The sequence below is a fragment of the Peromyscus californicus genome, unplaced genomic scaffold (assembly GCF_007827085.1).
Source record: "Peromyscus californicus insignis strain IS unplaced genomic scaffold, ASM782708v3 Scaffold_7__1_contigs__length_154581171, whole genome shotgun sequence".
Lineage (NCBI taxonomy): Eukaryota > Metazoa > Chordata > Mammalia > Rodentia > Cricetidae > Peromyscus > Peromyscus californicus.
Genome location: NW_026294595.1, coordinates 87,099,570 through 87,114,385, shown reverse-complemented (window position 1 = coordinate 87,114,385; position 14,816 = coordinate 87,099,570). Strand labels below are relative to the sequence as shown.

Below are 14,816 nucleotides of genomic sequence, written 5' to 3'. Positions count from 1 at the left end.
AGCTGAAAGACTCTGAACTTTTAAAAGAGATTTGGGATTTTTAAAGAGAATGGATATTTTAAAGAGACTAAAATTTTAATGTGTTTGAATTTGTAAAGACTGTGGGACTTTTAAAATTATTTGTAATTTTAATGTGAGATCTTGGGGACAAATAAGAAAGGAAGGGTTGTGGTTTAATAGTGATGTGTTTGTGTGTCAAATTGACAAGGGGTCAATTGTGCTAACTAGTTTTATGTAAACTTCACACACGCTAGAGTTATCTAAAAGAAGGGAACCTCAATTGAGAAAATGCCTCCATAAGATCCCACTGTAAGGCATTTTCTTAATTAGTGATTGATGGTAGAGGGTCCAGCTCATTGTAGAAGTCTTAGGCTGATAGTCCTGGGTTCTAGAAGAAAGCAAGCTGAGCAAGCCATGGGGAGCAAGCCACTGAGCAGCACCCCTCCATGGCCTCTGCATCAGCTCCTGCCTCCAGGTTCCTGCACTATTTGAGTTCCTGTCCTCACTTTGATGACGAATAGCAATATGGAAGTGTAATCCAAATAATCCCTTTCCTACCAACTTGCTTTCTGGTCATAGTGTTTCATTGCAGCAAGAGACCCGAACTAAGACACTATACAGACTACTTCATTCATTCCAACATTGCTATCATTGGTAGAAATTAAGTTAAATAGAGGGGCGGTGGTCTTGCAAGATAGGAAGAATTCTGGCCTCAGTGCTTACTGATGTAGGTCTCCACCTTCCTCCTCAGTGGAGGCAACAGGACTAAGTAATAGCTTTACTCAAGAACATCTCCCCTCTGACAGTGTCAATGCTGTGCCTGTTTGAAGAGCTAAGCTGTCCTTGGTCTGACTTTGGCTGGATCTGAACTCAGATTAGAACACATCAAGAAAGGAACCTGGCGGATTGGCATTAGCTCTTTCCAAATAGAAAAGCCAGGTTCATGTGACTGATCAGAACTAGAAATAGCTTCAAAGAAACCAGAGTTTGGGGAAAGCAGAAGTTTACATTGAACCTGAAATGAAGCTCCGCATTCTGTCCCTGTAGTTCTGGGGGCACTGTTCTTCTCTTCTCCCAGTTTGAGCTCCAGGTACAGCAGGCATTTTATTACTTATTTATAATAAGTCAGTGTCGTGGTTAGGATTCTATTGCTGTGGTGAAACACCATGACCAAAAAGCAAGTTGAAGAGGAAAGGGTTTATTTGGTTTTATGGCTGTTCAGTATTGAAGGAAGACAGGACAGGAATTCAAACAGGACAGAAAACTGGAGGCAGAAGCTGAGGAGAAGATATGGAGGGGTGCTGCTTACTGGCTTGCTCCCAAGGCTTGTTCAGCCAGCTCTCCTAGAGAACCCAGGATCACAGCCTGGGTGGTTCCACCCATCATGAGCTGAGCCCTCTCACATCAACTGCTAATTAAGAAAATTCGGCACAGGCTTGCCCAAGCCAATCTTTTGGAGGCATTTTCTCAGTAGAGGCCCCCTTCCCTAGATGACTCTAGATTGTGTCAAGTTGATAATAAAACTAACCAGAAGCCGGGCGGTGGTGGCGCACGCCTTTAATCCCAGCACTCGGGAGGCAGAGCCAGGCGGATCTCTGTGAGTTCGAGGCCAGCCTGGTCTCCAAAGCGAGTTCCAGGAAAGGCGCAAAGCTACACAGAGAAACCCTGTCTCGAAAAACCAAAAAAAAAAAAAAAAAAAAAACTAACCAGGACAGTCAGTCAACAATAGGATCACAGATTTATTGCCCCCTCCTTTATTCAAGTTAGTTTTGGGTGACAGTTGCTAACTATCTAAACAGTAATAAGAAACACTGAGACAATTTTAAGTTTTAATTACTAGATTCAGTGATAGGGCTGCTGCTTTGGGGATGGGTTTTGATTAGCCTTTCTCAGCCCAGGGCTTTTTATCACAAGACCAGTTCTTGGAAAGTCGTGAAATAAATAGGTTTTGTCCCTCTCTACCTGCATTCATCCTCCTTGTTGAAGGTGCTTTGACGAATTTTCTGGTATGTCTCCTTTACCAACTGGTCTCACCTCCCTAGCTCCTTAGGTATCTATGATAGGAATTTGGGGACTCATGAACTGAAACTTTATAGCAAACTCTAGTGTGTGTGTGTGTGTGTGTGTGTGTGTGTGTGTGTGTGTGTGTGTTCTGGTGTGTTCTGGTGTGTATATGTATATGTGTGTGTGTAAGTGTATGTGTTCTGGTGTGCGTATTGTGTGTATATATATATATATATATGTATGTGTGTATGTGTGTGTGTGTGTGTGTGTGTAAGTGTATGTGTTCTGGTGTGTGTATTGTGTATATATGTATGTATGTGTGTAAGTGTATGTGTTCTGGGGTGTGTGTGTGTGTGTGTGTGTGTGTGTGTGTGTGTGTGTTTTCACGCTCTGGAGAGAATCCATAGGTCCCTCTTGACTTTAGTTTGGCATCTGAAGAATGAAAGTTAACCTCTCCTAGCTCTCCTTCTCTGTCTCAGAATTTACTTGCACCAAATACCACAGTCTTGAACAGTATAATTTGATAAGTCTTTCTTTAATTAATTTTTAGTTACTGTTTGCCATTTACAGAGTTGTCCTGGGAACAAAAGCCCGAAGAAATAGTCCCAATAGTGTGAAATTCCTGGATCAGATTGTAACCAGGGAGACTTTATGGTTGCCTTCAGACCATACCAGTAGATGGCCTCAGATTCCACCTCTGCAGCTGATCAATTATATCTTCTCCCTTTGCAGTTACACAGTGAGACCCTGTCTTTAAAAAGAAAGAAAGAAAGAAAGAAAAGCAGTTCTTAGTTCTTAGAAGTCCTTAGAGATGGCTATGAAGCCAGCTGCATCTTCTATCTGTTACGTACTTTGCACGTGGCCACTGAATATATTTTCAGTGCACAGACCCCAGAACATGATGGTTCACAGTAGCTGGAATTTAATCTTAACTGTCCTAATTCATTAGCACATGTCCCTTTTTATATTTTAACCATATTCCATTTTTAAATGGAGGGCTTTACCATCCACTATCACTTGTCTAAGATCTATGTTTAGACCCTCTTTGTTTTGATGCTTAACCTTAATTTGTGCCCCTTTTTAAATTTTATGTTTTATTATTGTGTGTGAATGGAGTGTGTGTGAGTGTGTGTGAGTGTGCACACACACACATGTGTGCCCCTGCATCCTCCTGTGCTACAGGGCACATGTAGATCTGAGAACAGCTCTATAGAGTTGATTCTCTCCTTCCTGCGATGGGGAGGGGATCAAATTCAGGTTTGTGCACCGAGTGCCCTTCCCCACTAAGCCCTCACTTTTTTCTCGCCCTTTTGTTTTTCCTTCCTTCCTCTTTCCACCATGTGGTATTTACTTTGTCCCGTCTTTCTGTTTTCTTCCTCTGAATCACAGTCACTTGAGACCTTCCATGTTACAGCAACTCCTACGACGTCTGGTTTTTGATGTGCCACAGCTCAGCGAGTACTGCAAAATGCCTCTTAAGGTAAACATCACCGGCACCACCGACGTGCAGTCAACGGCACATTTAGAGAAGCAAAGCGAGTGTTAGATTTTGACAGCTTCACAAGGTGCAATGCACAAAACCAATCTCTGGCTTGAATCTGCAGCTTCCAAAGCCTGGGCTTGTGGTTGTTACCTGCTGTGGGTCTCTTGAGTTACCTTCCACTACTTGATTTTTAATCAGAGATTTCTAAGGAGACTTGGAATTTACCCTTTCTTACCCTAACTAGGTTTTTAAAATATTTTAACCTCAAAACATTTTGAAAGCCCTGTGGTTTTTCTTTTCTTTTTTAAAAAATTATTATTTATTATTTTGCATGTTCCAATGTTTTGCCTACATGTATGGCTAGGCAACACCCACATGCAGTACCGGCAGAGACCAGAAGAGGGGGTCAGATTCCCTGGGACTCTATGAATATGCCTGGAATCAAGCCCCTGTCCTATGGCAGAGCAGCCCGTGCTCTTACCCACTGAGCCATTGTCCCAGCCCTCCCTGGGGTCTTTCAAAGGACCTAAAATGTCCTTTCCACATTGTTTTGTGGCCCCCAACCCCGCAGCAGGTGCTCTTTATTTTTTTTCTATTTATTAATGAAAAGAACACAGAACTTTTTGTTTATTTTCTCATTCTTATGACTTCTCTATTATAGCCCCAGAACACCTAATCCCGGGTGGTGCTAGGGTTAGTGGCCACTCCAGAGGGCAGCATTTCAACTTCCCTCTGAGGCTCTACCTTCCTTGCAAATCAAGGAAGTGACAGCAGAGATGAGCCACACTGACGATTTCCCCTTTTTTCTTTTTCTTTTTCTTTAAGGAAATAGTTCAAGCAGGGTGTTAAGGGAATATTTTATTGAGGTAACCAGAACTTTCAGAAGCCTTTGGTTCCGTTTCATAACCAGCAGGAAGCATTACACAATCACTGAGGTTCTCAGTCCTTCCAGGACTAAGTTTTCCTTCCAACCTGAACAGTTTTGGGTCTCAATCCCAAAGGGTACTGTAGCTGAAGGCGTGGTCTGCATTCTTTAACTTGACTCTGCTTCTTGTACAGATCCCTGCTCTCAGGTGATGCTGACTCCTAAGAGGCATTACTGGTGCCACTCAGTCAGTTCACTTTGACATCTCACGTGAATGGCATTTCCCCCACTTAGATGTGAATCCTACCTGCTGGGAAGAGATGTTACTATAATGTAACCCTCCTCTGGCCACTTATGGAACGGCTATCACTTTGAGCTGTACAAAGGCCAGAGAGACCAGGAAGCCACAGACAACCATCAATCTTCAAACCCACAATTTTCTGTCCACTGTCCTCTCCCCATATCAGCACACCCCAGGGTATTCCAAAATTATATGTAATCATATGAAATTATTCCCACACATGATTGACTGGTCAGCACACTGTGACTCCTTTCAAAGGGTAACATTTTCTCATTGAAAACAGGACTGACTCCTCTCCATTTCTTAGTAACTACTTGGAGCACACCGGGAGGCAGGAGAATTAATCAGGCAGATGCAGCTCACTCCAGAACTCATTAGGTGTGAGAGCAGACCCTTCCCGGAGGCATCTGAGGAGCCTCTAGGTTGACAACGCAACTCCTTCAAATCCTGGTTTCCTCCTCATGATTCCTCCGTACTCTTTTCTTCTCCCTGCATGTCTCCAATGCCTGTGGATGTGCTGGACTCTGTGTGACTGGTGCCCCCGTGTTCTGAAACTGCCAGCTGCTGACAAACCACTATGAGCAGTGCTGGAAGTATTACTGCCTGCCTTCAGGATGGGGGAGCTATGGGCTAGCTGTGGAGGAGGAACTGCACCTCACAGAGAAGCTCTTCTGGGGCATATTTGACTCCCTCTCCCACAAGGTAATGGCTACTTCCGAGAAAACAGGTGGCCCCAGTGACCCAGGCCCACAAGAATTTACTGTGGTTTGGCTTTACTGTTTCCTATGGACTGTACTAAGGACCTCAGGAGCATTTTATGTTAATCCTTTAAACTACCCCTCAACCTCCCATCCCAACCCCCCCCCAAAAAAAAGACTCTCCAGAATGGGAATTATCGTAATCCTCAGAGTAGTCAAATAAATTGCCAGACTTGCTGAGCTTAACACACAGGAGAGTAGCCACCAGGGCAAATTCCAAAAGCATTTCTGCTTCCAGTTTTGAGTCCTTATGCCTCTTGTTCTTTTTCTCCGTGAGGTGTGACATCCTGGTCCCATTTCCTGTATACTCTACTTCCTCATTGTGAATCCACCAGCTGCCTCACACTCATTCTCCACCATGCTGATCTGTTCCCCTCAAACTCCAAGACAGAATAAGGCTCCCTCTCTTCCTTAAGTTACCTTTGTCTGGAGTTTTTGTCACAGCAGTAGGTAAAATATTAATGCAAATCTCTATCCACCACTGTGGAATTTAGACAATCTTCACATTCCCCCTCTGGTTATAGGCTGGGCCATTTCCTGTAACTTAGTCGTCTCAGGGAAGTTTATAGCCCTTTCTAGCCTAGTAAAAACCTTCTTAATCTTCAGATATTCTTGAAATGTATTTGGAATGGCATTGATTTAAGCCTTTAATCTTCTTCAACTTAAAGGGAATGGTAACTTGAGGGCTTTACTGCTACAGGCTGCAGGAATATATTGTAAGAACTCAGCTGGTTATGGATAAGCCACTACCTGAAGGGATCAAGGAATTCCTTCAGAGGAAGCCAAATTCCAAGGAGCATTTGGTGTTATTTGGCTTGCTATATATCAGCTATCTTCTGTTATGAAAATCATGTGTGCCTTCATAGTTTTCCCAATTGATTTTTTCTGTAAGAATTGCTAACAGTGTGGACTGATCACTCTCTGGACATATACATTTAAGGTATTTGGAGAACAGCCTCAGGAAAGGCTTCCTTCCCTCCAGCCCATCTGTTTCTCCCCTTTGAGCACTGGATCTCTCTTAGCCACTTTCAAGGACTAACAGAAATAACAGCCCAGACCACCACATGCTCATCTCCTGACTTAAGGTAAATTCCACAAGGAGACACCGCCTAAGTCAGGTGGACCTTAAGTAATAGCTTCACACAATTTAGCTTGGACCCTCCTTTCTTACAGCCTTACTAACTTTATAGACCTCTAACTCCTTACCTAATCACTTCTAGGAATATTTAGATAACCTTCTGTGCTAACAGCTATACACAGCCAGAACCCCAGTTCAAGCCTCCCTGTAATTATCATCATTGGCAGCATCCGGCCAGGTCCATCCCCAGAAGGGGGAAAGTACCTTGTCAGAGATACCTCTGTACTCTCTAAGAACAGACTTACGCATCCAGACTACCCTTTTGAGAAGGCCTGGCAGATGTGCCAATTAAGCTTAACTTCCTCCTTTCCTAATTCTTACCTCCAGTTCCAGATCTCCCTTTTACTATCACCAGAGACATCTAGCTATACACAGGTTGCCTAGTGACTAAGCACACTTTCCCCTACCATGCAGAAAAATGGCAGATAGCTTGGACAGATAGGAGCCACAGGAAAAAAGAAGACAGTTTTATTTTCTCCCATTGACCTAACAACTTAGAGATTCTTAACATTTTCTACTAATCACGTTTAAGATTATAGTTGAGCACATAAGATCCCTCTTCTTAGATATTACCAGAATTTAGCCTTTAGTTAATTCATTTCCCCATTAGTCACTTCCCTTTTGGATTGCAAATGATAATTAACAATTACTGCCCCTCTATATGATTCTTATCACCCATCCATTTGACCCTGGAAGCCTGGCTTTGCACTGCCAAGGAATTACTGCTTGTAAGTGTATATATACCAGGACTCCCAGGGCATGGAAAGGATGGAGAAGATGATTTGTAAAAATAAATGACTAGACTAAGAGCTCAGTGTGCTGAGATTCTATTTCCTGAAAATAGTCCTCTCATTCACAGTTCTCTCTCCTGAGCCCCTGGGATGTATAATATTAAGGCTGGTCCTTCTAATATTATACAAGACTTTACAGATTGCCATTCCACCCTCCAAGAATAGTTTTCTGTAGGAAGTACTGGAGATCAACTGGACTAACACATCCTTTGTATCTGTACTTCTATTGGTGAGTGAATGGTCCTAGTTGATGGCCATGGTTCTGGTTTGTCTATTGAAGTGCTCTCTGTTTCCCTCACAGAAATACGACCTGGATCTTTTCCGAATGGCCCTGCCTTGTCTCAGTGCTATTGCTGGCGCCTTGCCACCAGACTACTTAGATACAAGAATCACAGCCACACTGGAGAAACAGGTCTCGGTGGATGCAGATGGGAACTTTGACCCAAAACCTATTAACACCATGAAGTAAGTTTAGAGACAATACTAAATTATTTCTATGTTTTGTATAATAGTTAATATCTTTCTTCAGACTGTAATAGAAACTCTCATTTTTCCCTTTCCCTTCTGCCAACCCTGCTCATCATCCTCTTTGATACTACAAGTCACACCAGAAACAAGTTTAATCTATCCATTTCTGATTTTATATATATATATATATGTGTGTGTGTGTGTATATATATATGTATATATACATATGTATGTATATATATTCTGATTTTATATATTGCTTATGTATATTCCAGGCTTTTTGGAGGGATTTAATATGAAACAGACTCACAAAAATAAATGTTGTCTGAGGCATTAAGATGCCTACCCACCCTGATAAATGATATGATTAATTTATTAACAAATTTTTGACAAAAATCTTTACTCTTTGTAAATTGGGCCTATACAGATATAATAACATCAAAATAGCTTCATAGTAGCAGAAGAACTTTAGCAATTCCTCAAGGTGACAGCTGAATACTTGAGGTCCTTCGAGAGGTTGGATCTGCTCTTTGCCATACTAAAGAATACTAGATTTTTGGAGTCACCCTATAGCAATGCCTTATCATTTCTTCCCATGAGTATCCAGAATCCTTTACTGATACTCAAAAAACCAACAGATGCTCGCATCTAGTGTGTTTAGCCTTGGGACAAATTGCTGTGTTAAATTTCCAAGCATCCCTCCCCAGTTCTGAGTATGTGTGCAGGGGCAACTGACTTCATCCCTGGGTACATTTTAATGAAGAGTACAGAACTCTTCAGAATGACCTGAGAAATAAGCACAATCCCATATGATCCCCCTTGGACTTCTGTTTGATGGCAGTGGCTTTCGAATAGGAGCCTAAGCGCTTCCTAAGACTATCTGCTCTGCTAAGGTATAAAATTCATCATTGGGATAATTCCATTGGACGAAGCCTTGAGTGAGAGGATGATGAGAAACAGAATTGGAGATAAATGATGTGGTAAAAATGGAAGCTCAGGCAAGAAAAGAAAGCATGTACCGGCTTTAGAAAAGTTTGCCTTATAAAAATGGAAGCATGGAAAAAGATATGAAAGCAAATGATGTGGTGACTGGATATGGTACAAACATATCTAGCAACTGTATGCCAATGCTGAGTGGCTCCGTGGCATTGTGAGAACTCTTGTTGCTTCAGACATACCTTTGACATCAGCAAATTGAGTAATGTGAGTGCTAAAGACTGGTCCCATTTCCAAAATCAAAAAGCCCTGATTACCAAGGCACCAGGTCATAACCAGAACCTAATAAAAATCTAATGAGCCAGGCCTCCCCAAGGACAATGACAATCTTCAGCTGTCTCCACTGGATGAATCACCTTGAGCTTCTTGCTGCCCTTGTCTCATCGAACTCTAGATTCAAGTTCCAGGGAGAGTGAATTTGATCCATCTATTCATATGCCTGACCTTGATGGCCACGCACCTAACATATGCAGTACCAGAAGCCCATATGATACACAGGAGAATGAAGAGTGGGTGAGCACTGCTAGGCGAAGAGTGATGACAGGCATCTACTGTATTTCCAAAATCCTAGCTGTAATGAATCACTAATTCAAAATAATAGTCAACCAGTATTTTGTAACATCTGACCCTCCAGCTGCACATTCTGCTGTTCTCAGACTGGAGCTATAGGATGACAAGATTCCCATTGACAGAGACCAGAGCTGGCTTTGAAATCACAATGATACTTCGGGAGCCAGGAGGGCTCAGAGCAGCTGGAGGGAGGCCACCTATGTGCAGATGTTTCTGCAGAGAAATCTTGTGATCAGACCTGGGTGGTGCCTGGAACACAGCACTGATCTTGCCTACCCTGCTCAGCAGTGTCGCTGTGTCTAAAGTAGCTTAAGCTGTGAGATTAGCTGTTAGCAAATTCTGCTAGAGGTAGCAAATTGTTCCTTCTACCCATCTTTTACAGTATCTAGCTAAAATGCTTATGGGGGCTGTAATTCTTTTCTCTCAATTCACAGTTTTTCCTTGCCTGAAAAATTGGAATACATTGTCACCAAGTATGCTGAGCATTCTCATGATAAATGGGCCTGTGACAAGGTAGGGATTATCAGCTGATTGACAATTGTCAGGGAGGGGGGAAAAAAAGCCCAAGAACATTATTAGGTCGGATCCTGGAAATCTGCCTGATTTGTCTAAGTGACAGAGTCTCCATGCCAAGAGCATTCATTGTTTCTGGGCAGCAATTTCTCAGGGTTGGTAGAGGTCAGAGAAATAGGCATTGGCAGCTGCTGGTCTGCATTTGAAGTGTTCAAGAAAATGAACAATTCTGGAAATGTTGACAGCTTTTTTATCATTGCATTGCCTGGAGTTTATGCCCAAGCATGCACTTGTGTGTGTTTAACATAAATGTTTCATCGGGGTGGGAAGATGGTTATTAAATTTTTTCTTTGAACTCAACATTTGGAAAGAAGAACTAAAATTGAAAACCTCACTCTTGTTTTTGCTTGGGAAGCTGAATTGTATCCCAGGAAGGCCACATGAGGGCCTTCCTTTGGTGGGTGCCACTAGGACTTCTAGGCACTTGGTCCATCTGCTGTTTGAAATCCCCACCACCACCACGTGAGGTCAGGATGCTCAATAAGTTTAATTGCTCTGCCAAAAACATGCAGGATTGGAGCAGGCAGGCAGTGAAGGAATGGGTCCACTGATCAGCTTACAGCTTGTCGCAGTGGATGCATTTTAAAGGCAGGGTCATAGAATGTCACCTCCCTATAGTACAGTCACAGATAAGGAAAACCAGGAGCCACCACCTCAGCTCTGTGTGGATCTGTGCTCAGCTCTTATCTCCTCAAGGATCCCCACTTACACTGATGATAACAACCAATGAACTTTAGAATGAGCTATAACTCATGCTTGTAGACCAAGATTGAAAGCCTCTTCTGTGTGAAGGCCATGATAATAACCAAATAATCAATAATGAAATGGATAATGAACATTTGCAGTTCTGTGGGTCAGACAGTCTCCATGGCAATGACTCATTTCCACTGTTATAGCACAAAAGTAGCCACAAAACATTGACAACAAAAGGGGGCCAATGTGCCAATAAAACTTTATATAAGAGAAAAAGGGACTAGAGAGATGGCTCAGTGGTTGCTGCTCTTCCAGAGGACCTGAGTTCAATGCCCAGCACCCACATGGCAGCTCACAACTGTCTGTAACTCTAGTTTCAGGGGATCCGATACCCTCACACAGACATATATGCAAGCAAAGCACCAATGTACATAAAAATAAATAAACCATTTTTAAAAAGGAAAAGAAAAGGTAGCCAGCTGGACTTGCTTAGTTTAGAATCTAGAGCATATGGGTTTTCTTATTTCTTCTCAGTGTGGCCATTTGCCAAACCATGGCTTAGGGAGAAGAGGTATCTGTGAATCTACAGCCATAGCTAATCCATCTTTAAACTGTGTATTTTACCTCTTCAACTCTTTATGAATTTCTACAGCACTCTCTGTCCCCATGATATGACTTCAGTCCCAGCTGCCATCATCTTTGGCCCAGGCCACTATCATCTCCTGGCTGGCCCCCTCATAGGCATTTTCTCCAGTCTTTTTTGCAAACCACAAGCAAGTAATTGTTCCAGTACGCATATTTGGTCACATGGTATCAGTGCTCCTCCTGTCCAGCCCCCATTCCATCTTAAAATTCTTTAATAAGCTCTAATTCTTCTTAAAGGTCAAAACCCCCACATGGACCAGCAGGCCCTGCCCTGCCTGAGTCTCATGAGATCTCCCTTTTCTCTCTGCCCATCAGGCTCTTCCTGTACTTTTAGACCCTCTGTCACACCCATGTACACAAAACACTTCCCTGGCTGAGCAAGGTGGTCACTTGCCATCCCTACCTCATCCTGCAGGTGTCGGTCTAAGCATTCATTCCTAGGCTGAGACTTCTAATTTTCTTATATGCAGGCCATCTTAGTGCCTTATTCTTCTCCTTCATAGAGTTTTTCAAGTCATCTGTATATAAAAACATTAACATAATTTATGATAGTTGCACATTTGTACATCTGGCTCTGTCATCAATTATATATCTACTTGTGTAGTTATTTGATCATTATCTCTCCCTGATACCTACGTGAGGCTTCATGAGAGTAAGGATATATGCCTGCTCACCATTGCCCAGAGGTTCTGATTCCTCCCACCCGAAGAACCTCTTCCTGGGGCTGGGAAGAGAGCTCAGTAGTTAAGGGTGCATACTACTATTACAGAGGTCACAAATTCAGTTCTAGTACCCAGGTCAGGCAGTTCACAACTGCGTATAACTTCAGCTTTGAGGGACTCCATCACCCTCTTCTGACTTCTGAGGACACTGAACTCACACGTACAAACACATATTTAAACATTTTAAAGTACCACTCTTCCTATGGGAGAAATAGAATTATGCAGCCACAGTGGTACAGGTTGTGTGGTTCTGTGATAGGCACGAGCATAGGGTTAGAACATATAGGAATACCAAATTCCACAGTGGTAACATTTACAGATGGGCAGGCATTCATCACATTCATTGCAGAGAAAAAGATGAGCTTTTTGCTGGGTTAGCACATGCAGACCAAGAGAGGCCAGAGAGGGTTTATTGGCTTTGGGGAACCACATAGCTAGAACATGGAGTAGGGCAGGGTAAGAAGGGTGGGAGATGAATATGGAGAGGTTTACAGATTTAGAAACCATGGGAGTTTCCATTTTTCCCATGGTGGCAGGTGACAATCAGAAATCATAAGGGAATAGAGTTCTCTAGCAGGACGATTGGTGACTATTACCTAACAATAGAGAAAATGAGTCCATGAATAGGTGGCAAGATTGGAGGTGGTGGGGGCTGAGAAAGCTCTTGCAGTCACCCAGGTGAGCTCATACTAAGAAGGAAGCTGGAGAGAGGCGGGCAAAGGAGTGGCCTAGGAGGCAGAGAGATGTGAGGTGTGCAGAGTAGAGTCAACAAGGACCCCTTGTTACAAGATTAAAAACTGAGCAGGAGCTCAAGAGGGGCAACCCCCTGGGGTAAAGGAACCCAAGAACAGGAAGCATTGGAAGAAATAACTGGTGGTTCTCTTTAGACACCCTGGTAACACGTCAAGCCGAGCTCATACTATTTGGAAATTAGAAGTCAGCTCTGCTCTAGAAATGCTGATCTGACATCAGTCATCAGTGGTAACTGAAACTACAGACCTAGATTAGAGCACCCAGGAAGTATGTGCCTCTTGGGAAGGGAAACTTGGGAAACATGTACTTTTGACAAATAGGTAGAGGCAGAGATTGAGAACAGATGAGTAGCTGGGAGTATTTGGGTTTTGATGCTGGGGAAGTCGGGGATCCTACTTAGTTCTACATCCACAGTGCTCCAGACTCCTACTGAAGAAGGCACCCACTAGTGGTGTTTTACGGTCTTGAGCTTCTGCAACCCTAAAAAGCATGCACTGCCGTGAGTTTGCCAAGCAGACCCCTCTTGGGGGCCGGTGGTAGATCTGGTCCCCTCTGACTTCTGCCTACTGATCTGACTGTGAGTTTGACACACTGTCCTGAGGTACAGTGTTCTCAGTGTCTTTTGAAACAGCCTTCTAAGTGGTCCTAAAACTTACAAGCGAGAAAGTAAAAAGGACGGCAGCTGGAACAAGAAGGATTGCAGGAACAAAGGTCAGGATTGGGGAGGCACAGACTTGACAGCCTGAAAGGAGCAATTAGACATTTGCTAAGGGACTCTTTAATCTCTGTCATGATCCATTATGCTACCTGAGAAAACAGAAGCAGAGATCTAGGTCATCTAGCAGGCTCTTTGTTTGAACTGAGAACATTTCTACAGAGCCACAGTGGATGGAAATATGGGATTTCCCTGGATGAAAATGTGAAGACCCACCCATTGATACGGCCCTTCAAGACACTAACAGAGAAGGTAAGAAACAGGATTTGTGACCATGTGGCCTGCTATGTCCTTCCTTGGGGATTGTATCAGACAATCCACCCCTCTCACGATCCGTAGCAGCTTCCATGAACTTCCCACGCCCCAACTTCACATTCTGGCCTTCGGCTCTGAGAAACCACGTGTGAAAGAAACCCTGGTCAGCACTGGCAGATGGCCCCAAATGCACTGAGTTCCTCCTGCAACTGAACCAGGAAGGGGTTTTATTAGACTGTTAGACTGTTGAGCCAGGATGGAGAAATTTGGAGAAAAAGATTTAAACAGAAGAGATTTCTACTACGTGGAGGATAGTAAGAATGGAAAGTCCCTGTGGGAGCAGAAACAGGCCTCTTGTTCTTCCTTTCTTTCCTTCTTCCTTCCTTCCTTTCTTTTTTAAGTTAAGTAGTATGGTTCATCTCAACTCTGAATTCTGGTCTTACAATCAATAGGTGTTCTCTGTAAGCTTAAGTTTAGTGTCCTATGTAAGGGATGACATATACATCTTTAACTGTTGACCATTCATGAAATTGGGCATACATCAAAAGAATTCTAAGTTCTGTTTCTCGGGACCAAGGAAGAGCTCAGTGCAAATGCGTTTTGACAATGTCTCATCTTAAACATAAGACACAATGAGTTCTTTCCTGGCCCTTCACTTCTTTATAAACAATAGACAATGTCATTGATAATGGTGCTTTATTTCCCCTAATAAAAAATACTATAGGCTTGGGATCTTATATTCAAAAGCATCAGAAAGACTATATGTTATACACAAGATGCTGCAGATGACATTTTGACCTTGTGAGGGGAGGGTGGAGCAAACTGTCTCCTCTGTGTGCTGTGGGGAAATGGCAAGAGTGTGTTCTGCATGGCTCTTCTGGGCAAACTTCCTCTAGGAGAAGGAAATTTATCGCTGGCCTGCCAGAGAATCCCTGAAAACCATGCTTGCTGTGGGCTGGACAGTGGAAAGGACCAAAGAAGGAGAAGCTTTGGTTCAACAAAGAGAGAATGAGAAACTTCGATGTGTGTCCCAGACCAATCAGGTACAACTGCCGCACTCAGTAGGCAACACTTGGCCAATAGAAA

At 43.1% G+C, this 14,816-nt stretch overlaps 1 protein-coding gene across 4 annotated transcripts in view; it reads left to right on the top strand.

Moving 5' to 3' along the window:
* The window catches only part of Ryr3 (ryanodine receptor 3), a 521,392-nt gene that overhangs the window by 398,260 nt on the left and 108,316 nt on the right, over positions 1 to 14,816 (top strand). For all 4 annotated transcript variants that reach the window (XM_052725780.1, XM_052725779.1, XM_052725782.1 and 1 more), the window contains 6 exons: positions 3,394 to 3,484; positions 5,215 to 5,355; positions 7,642 to 7,805; positions 9,809 to 9,887; positions 13,638 to 13,727; positions 14,627 to 14,773. In XM_052725780.1, the coding sequence (XP_052581740.1) occupies positions 3,394 to 3,484; positions 5,215 to 5,355; positions 7,642 to 7,805; positions 9,809 to 9,887; positions 13,638 to 13,727; positions 14,627 to 14,773 (712 nt within the window). The remainder of the gene's footprint in view (positions 1 to 3,393; positions 3,485 to 5,214; positions 5,356 to 7,641; positions 7,806 to 9,808; positions 9,888 to 13,637; positions 13,728 to 14,626; positions 14,774 to 14,816) is intronic.